The sequence below is a fragment of the Austrofundulus limnaeus genome, unplaced genomic scaffold (genome assembly GCF_001266775.1).
Source record: "Austrofundulus limnaeus strain Quisiro unplaced genomic scaffold, Austrofundulus_limnaeus-1.0 Scaffold234, whole genome shotgun sequence".
Taxonomy (NCBI): Eukaryota; Metazoa; Chordata; class Actinopteri; order Cyprinodontiformes; family Rivulidae; genus Austrofundulus; species Austrofundulus limnaeus.
Window position 1 is genome coordinate 327,774 of NW_013952636.1, and position 7,234 is coordinate 335,007.

Genomic DNA, 7,234 nt, shown 5'->3' on the forward strand with positions numbered 1-7,234 from the left:
CAAGATGGCGGCTGCCTGTAATGGCGACCTGCGACCATGGAGATAAAAACAGGTTTTTATAAGATAAAAATAATAAAAACAAGGTCTTTGTCTGCAATGATTAGACATGTTTTTTATTAGTGTCATTAGTGATTATCTCAATTTCGGCTAAAAGAATTGACAAAATCCTACACACTGTGTCTTTAATGTTTATTTTGAAATTCTTCTTGTCTTTTTATATTTTCTTTTGTGACATGTGCTGCTGCCTATGTTGGCCAGGTCACCCTTGTGAAAGAGGTGTTGATCTCAATGGGTTTTTATCTGATTAAATAAAGGTTTAATAAAAAAAATAATAATAATTTGTTAAAGGTTGAACATAAGAGTTTATGGGACTGCCTTAGTATTTTAAGGAGTCAGTTATTTTCCTCAGAACTTTAAGTTCTGAGAGTGTAAACTGACTCCTTAAAATACTAAGGCAGTCTTACAACTGGTGGTCTGTACGATGCTGCCATCTAGTGGTGGCACCGCGTTAAAGGGGTCCGTCAGAGGCAATATGTCAAGGACAGTTTTGCTTGTTTTTTTTTTCCACTCTGGGTGACTTCTACATTATGATGGTCAACTGATAAATTCACTTTAAAATAAAAAAATATTTATACTTTACATCTTTTTTAATCTAACATGAAGAATAAAACTAACTCACATGTCAGTCAAGGTTTGATAAGAAATTATTGCTAAAAATAAAAAAAGAAAGTTTTTTTTAAACAATTTCACTCAAACTTGATGGGAAAAAAAAACAACTAAAAAAAGATCAATTTTTTAACTTCCTAGCCAAGTGAGAGAGAAAACAATATTTTTCAAAGCGTTACTTAAATGGTAGAACTGCTTGCCGTACCTGCACCACTTATCTCCCTCTCTAAAAGCATCTGATTAGAGCAGACCGTGAAGTCGTAATAATCTCGATACGCTGAGAGAAATGTCTTTTTGTCCTCCGTCTCACCTGTCCTGCAGCAGCTCCGATGCTTCCGGTTCCGTCCACGATCCCAGTGACGGTCGCCAGCGCCTCCTGGCTGCCCCTCAGGGCGTCCTGCCTCCCGAGGTCGGCGGAAATGGCCGAGCTGATCATGTTGGACGGGCCGCCGATGAAGAAGCCGGTGGTGGCCAGGATGACGGCGTTGATGACCTGGTCGTTGGGCGATCCTGAGCGTCCGGGGAAGCAAACGTTGAAAAATAAAAAACAAATAAAAACACCGACATGTTGAAGGATTTAATGCGGTGAAATTAAAGGTGGTCACTCACGGCTGTACCCCACCAGGGCTCCCATCGCCATGGCCAGGCTGAACGCCAACACCGGAGCTCTTTTCCCCAAGAAATCAGAAATGAGACCCTGAACCGTCCCACCTGTGTCGGTATAAGGAACAAAAACGTTGCAGGTGAATCCACCTCAGCGTTAAATCTCATCCGACTCGAGAAGCCGGCYGCTCACCGATGATCCCGCCAACATCGTACCACACAGACAGGCGGTCRGCCTCGGCCTCCTTCCACCCGTAGTTGTTGCTCAAGTAGAAGGGAAGCCAGAAGAAGAAGGAGTAGTTGACCAGCTTTAAGCAGGCGTACGCTAAAGAATACTGCAGAACAAAGACGAGGAGGCGGGATTAACTCGAAGGTTTTTAAGGCTTTTAGAATCCGGAGCTCCTCAGACTTACGGGCAGAACTCCAGGCAGGCAGAACGCCTGGAAGAAGCTGATGGCGTGYGGAGGACCGTCCGGAGATTCGTCCGGCTGCTGGACCGACCCGCAGCKCTTGACGTGGTGCTCCTCCTCTTCCTCCTCCACCTCCTCGTCGCTCATCAGGGGCCTGTGGCTGTCCGAGTCCGTCTCAACYGGGCCGAGTCCGGTCTCTGACTCCCTCAAACCTGACACCCGAAAAAAAAAACCATCAACTCAACTTAGTAGTGTTTGAACATCATGAACCTCTCAAATCTTGTTGCCAAACTTCATTCAAATTTCGCCTCTTTTTATGTTCTTCTTCGTGTAAATTTTCTTGGCGGTTGTCAGTTAATTTCAGGCGTCACTCAGGAAGGAGTTTGGGGGTTTTGTTTAAGTTCGGCAAAGGTGTTTTTTTTATTTTTTTATTTTACTGTTATTTAAAGGGGGTGAGACCAGAGAGTGGATTGATATGTTTTTACATGAATCTGTCCGTCTTTCGCTGCAAATCACGTCAAATATGACAAACAAGAACTAAAAAAGTGCAATAAATAATTATCATACCTCTGGTTTTACTTATAATTACAATTTAAAATGTAAAAACTGGCTTTTAGGACAAATTGAAACAGATTCCTAGAAAGCATATCTTTCCCACTAGACTGCTTTAAATCAGTCATGTGACTCAAACTCCAGGGAATTAATCGTCATATTAATCAYGATTTTTTTTTGCCAATATTGCACAACCCTCTTACAAGGTGAACTTTATATTTAGTTTAAAAGAAGAAAAAAAAAAACATGGTTTTCACCGATTTCTTTCGGGGAGGTGAGCAGGCCGAAGAACACCACCACCCCACCGGCAAACTGCACCACAGAAGTCACCAGGAAGGCGTACTGCACACAGTTAATATTACATCAATACCTACAGGAGGTAAAGCATAAAAAGATCCCTGTCTTTATGTGTGTGTGACCCACCTCATATCCATACTTGAGCACGCTGGAAGCCAGGAACGCTCCCAGGATGTTGCCGACAGAGGCGCAGGCGCTCCACAGCCCGAACACGAAACCCCTCCTGGACAAACCCAAAAGAAAAAAACTGGTTCAACTTTCACTCACCGTTTGTAAATAAAAGAACATTTTGGCAGAAATAACATGTAAAAAGACAAATCTATTGCTGTTTTTATGACTAAGAACTTACTGCAATTAAAAAACAGTCAGTTTTTGAAGCATGAATTAAAGATTTTGAGGTTTAAGATTTAAAGTAAAATATCGTGTGATTTATTAGCATTTAAGATAAATTACGGTGGACTCTCAGCTACTATCACACTAAATTTTAGCGTAATATCTGTAAAATTAATGGCGTTAAAGCCATTTTTTGTTTGCTAAAGCTGCTCAGATAAGGCGCCCGTCTTGTGTTGGCTTGATTAAAATCCATCCACTGGTTCATGAGTTATTTTGCTAACAAACACAAGCAAGAAACACAAACGGGCAATTTTAAGATGGGATTTTTCTCTCACCCCGCCTTGCCGAACCAGTTGCCCATAACGGCCACGACGCAGGGCCAAACAGCCGACTGCAGCAGGCCGTTCAGCACCCAGAGGCTGCAGTACAGATAGATGTTGTAGACGTGGAGCCATTCGGTCACCGTGCCGAACAGGAACTCCTGCAAACGGACAGGCGGAGCATTAAACACACAACAAACAGCATTTCACAGAGGAGCTGTGTTCACGCACCACCACAGCTGAGCCACACAGGCCGAAGCAGAGGACGTAACGGAGGTTGACTCTGTCCCCGATCACCCCGCTCAGATACAGACCCTGTGAGGAGGGAAGACCAGAAACCAAAATCAAACATTTGATTCTGTTCAAACCCTAAAGACGTGTTCAAAACTGTTCTTTTATCCATTCAAATATCTAAATGTTTGCTTTGTTTGGTCTTACTTTTAATGTTTTATGTTTAAATTATTTACCAAAACAAATATTTCTACAGAAATGCTCTGAAATCTCTTATTTCTTGACATTTAGTGCGTTTAGCTTTGCTTCTATTTCATCTTTTGACTTTTATTTTAGCATTTAGAGACTATTTTGCTACATTAAGCTTTTAGCTATCATTAAAGTTTTGTGAATTTTTACCTCCAGCTTTGGTTCGGACAATTTTTAGCTGTTACCTCACATTTTGCCGTTTCCAACGTTTAGCTACAATTAGCTTTTACCCACGGTTTTTGTCCTTTTTGCTTTAGCTACAGTTAAGTACATTTTAGGTTTAAGAATATTTTTTGCTAATTTTAGCTTTTAGCTACAAAATGCTTTTAGTTATATTTTAACCATTAGCTTTTAGCTGAGGTTGTGCCTTTTTCTTTTGCTTCAAGTTCCAATTTAGGAAACTTGGCTTTAAGTTCAAGTTTTGCTATTTTTAGCTAACAGCTACAGTTTTGTTATTTTTAGTTTTTATTCATGTTTGTTCATTATTTTAGTTTCGTTTTAATGTATTAGGATTTAGATGCAATGTAGCAACATTTAGCTTTTAGCTAAGGTTTGCGAATGTTTTGCTTTAAGCTATGACTTTACTAATTTAAATAAGCAGATCTGTACTCATAACTGATGAAAGTAAGGAGAATGTTTTATTTTTTTAGTTTGTAGTTTTTGTTTTTAATGATTTTTGGGTAATTGATTTATTGTTTTTACATATGTATGTAATTTTTTTTACTAAATTGGCTTGTTATTGTTTATTAGAACATGTTTGATTTCATCAACCTGTCCAGAGACTGCAGGTGGAAATTAGCATTCTTTGCTATAACCTGGTACCATGCATCTCTCCTTGTAAAACGTTAATGAAATGTTGTACATTGTTTATTTATTTATACAGAGACAAAAAAAAAATTTTTTTTTGCTACTTTTAGGTGCATTTTTACTATTTTTTCATAGAGTTTTGCTAATTTTTGCTTCTGTTCTTGTTTTAACAAATACTTCAGCTCCAGCTTATTACAGCCGTCAGTCGGCCCTCAACGCTACATTATTTTATAACTTTTTTTAGTTGCAGAACTTGTTACGTCTGAAAAAAAAGGAGTTAATTCCAACACATATTTCTCAGAAACCTTAAACCGTACTTTGATCCACAGACAGCAGCCTGGGGATTCTCGACAAAAGACTCACCACTGCGTACGAGAAGAGGAAGATGGAGTCCAGAGCTCCCAGGAACAAAGTGGCCTGAGCTTCATCAGCAAAGAGACGATTGTCCTGCCACGTCTGGACATTTACAGGAGAACAGAAGACTTTTATTTTCCTCCTTATTCATCTGAGAATCACAAAACCAAGCTAACTGAAGCAAATAACGCCTGGTTCTGTTCGGTACCTCGTTGGGAGARAACGCCGACGCGCTGTCGTTCTGGACGGATGGCGTCCACTGGGCCGAGATGCTCACTTTCACGTTGCTGAAAGTTTTTCTGGAGGCGTGCAGCAACACATAGCTGCAGAAACACACGTATGATAAAAATAAAAAAAAACATGATGCAGAAGGATTTGTGTTCGCTGCACATTCCTCTTTTAAGACAAAGTATTTCAACATGTATTGAYGTTATAATCTTTGTTATTTTAACATGCACCCTGAGTTCATTTGTTCACCTTTAAACTGCAACTTGTGCAGTTTGAAGTGCCTGATTGTGTGTGATGGTCAAATGTCGGGTGTGGTGTCCTGTGTGTTGTTGGTGTTCATTTCACATGTTGTATTATTTCTATCGGTTTCTCTCTTTACTGTTTTTATACTTCTACTTCTACTTCTCTTCTACTTTGTCTTTCTTACTATAGTATTATTTAAAAAAAAAGCCACTGATGATGCAGAAATTAAGAAACTAACATTCAGTTTTGTTTTCTACTGAAGTGGCAAAAAAAAATTGCTAAATTAGCTGTCCATTTTTAATTAAAAATAAAGGTTTTGTGATCAGGAAGCTGCTAAATCCAGGTCTTCTAACACTAAATTACAAAAACCAACATTTATTATTTACTCTCGTGGGTAAAATACAAAAAAATATTCCGCTCAGTGCAGCACCAGCTTCCCTTTCTTTCTTTAGCGTCTCTCAGTTACCTAAAGAAGGTGAGGAGAAAGACAACCAGGTGATGATGGGTGAACTGTGACAGGTAGCCACAGCACAAGGGAGGCATCACAGGGGCGGCCGGAGGGAGGATGAGGAGGACGAGGAAGGAGGTGGTCTTCGAGGATAAGGTGGAGGGGGTGGGGGGAGTCAACTAAAGTCCTCCACTAAATCAGACGGGACAAACACATCTCTAGAGGTGGAAGGACGTGCCTGCAGAGAAAGGARGTTTAAACCAAACACATGCATGGTTCATTGAACAGATCCAGAAAACTTTAGGATTTTTATGTTCTGAGCGTCTCCCTCTTTGGCCCAAAACCCTTGATATGTACATATATGCCCCGTCTGAACGCTGCATTGGAAATTACTCATGAATGAGCCCTGTGTTAACCGCCCCACACCAGCTTGTTCAGCAGCAACACAGCCTYGTTTCATGCTGCTTTCATGAAAAAAACTCAAAACGGAGAATTTCCAGCTCCTTAATGCAAATAAAAATATGTTCTCTAACGCTTAAAGATGACTTTTCATCTGAATTATAAGAAATCAATAAACAATACTTGATTTTAAAGAATATAAATGAAGAATAAACTTGATTATAAAGATTGGCAACAAATATAAGTTTATTAATCTGTGAGGAAGCCAGGTTATAAAGACTCTGGAGCCTTCTTTTAAATAAAATGTACAAAATATTGAAAATACAAATAAAAAGGGCAGATTTAACTACCGAGTCAAATCAAAACAGGAGAAATTTGTATTTTCCTCTTCTTCACTCCCTACACAGATACAAAAGACATCCTCTTTTCTACATATATGTTTTTGCAACATCATGACAATATTTACAGAAATAATTATCTTTTTTCTTTAAAACAAGACTTTGCAAATGGAAATGCMACTTGCACCTGGTAACTTGTGCCTCCATGAGGTTCACGCTACAAATAAAACGTGCAGTTTGTCAAGTTTGTTTAAGMAAAACACAACTTTCTTATCAGGTTTCAGAGGAAGGCTGTCAGCTGAGAATGTGCAAGTGCCAGAAGGTGTTACTGGAAACATATTTATAGCAGCAATGGACAGAATTTAGGTGCATGTCTGAGTTAAACACTTTGGTTTATTACAGTAATTTTTATCTGAGATTTCTTCTAAGCTTGTCGCGGGGTTTTAGAGGAAAACTAGCAACATATGTTTACTGAGGAAACCGCTGTAGGCAGTCAGTTCCGGGTGTTTTAAACCTTTAAAAACTCATAATAAACGTCCCCGAGCTTAACGATAACGTTAAAACAGGTTTAAGTAAAAAGTATTATRATAAATAGAGCACCGCCGGTTCTTACCTTTATGTTTAGATCCACGTAGCTGCTGCTTTGAGCCGCGACAATCTGATGTGTTTACTGCGGCTGCGTCGCTCCGAACGTCACCCGGCGCCCTCCAGCGGCACGCTACTGCCACCAAGAGGACAGGAGGAGAATTACACACT

The 7,234-nt window shown here is 39.7% G+C and overlaps 1 protein-coding gene across 1 annotated transcript in view; it reads right to left on the minus strand.

Moving 5' to 3' along the window:
* The window catches only part of slc37a3 (solute carrier family 37 member 3), an 8,929-nt gene extending 1,716 nt beyond the window's left edge, over positions 1-7,213 (minus strand). The window contains exons 1-12 of the mRNA XM_014019855.1: positions 7,092-7,213; positions 5,760-5,979; positions 5,031-5,145; positions 4,832-4,924; positions 3,413-3,496; positions 3,197-3,342; positions 2,655-2,751; positions 2,489-2,573; positions 1,683-1,891; positions 1,463-1,604; positions 1,276-1,377; positions 977-1,176 (exon numbers count right to left, since the gene is read on the minus strand). Coding sequence (XP_013875309.1) covers positions 977-1,176; positions 1,276-1,377; positions 1,463-1,604; positions 1,683-1,891; positions 2,489-2,573; positions 2,655-2,751; positions 3,197-3,342; positions 3,413-3,496; positions 4,832-4,924; positions 5,031-5,145; positions 5,760-5,836 — 1,350 coding nt within the window. The 5' untranslated portion in view covers positions 5,837-5,979; positions 7,092-7,213. The remainder of the gene's footprint in view (positions 1-976; positions 1,177-1,275; positions 1,378-1,462; positions 1,605-1,682; positions 1,892-2,488; positions 2,574-2,654; positions 2,752-3,196; positions 3,343-3,412; positions 3,497-4,831; positions 4,925-5,030; positions 5,146-5,759; positions 5,980-7,091) is intronic.
* Positions 7,214-7,234: the final 21 nt, after the last annotated feature.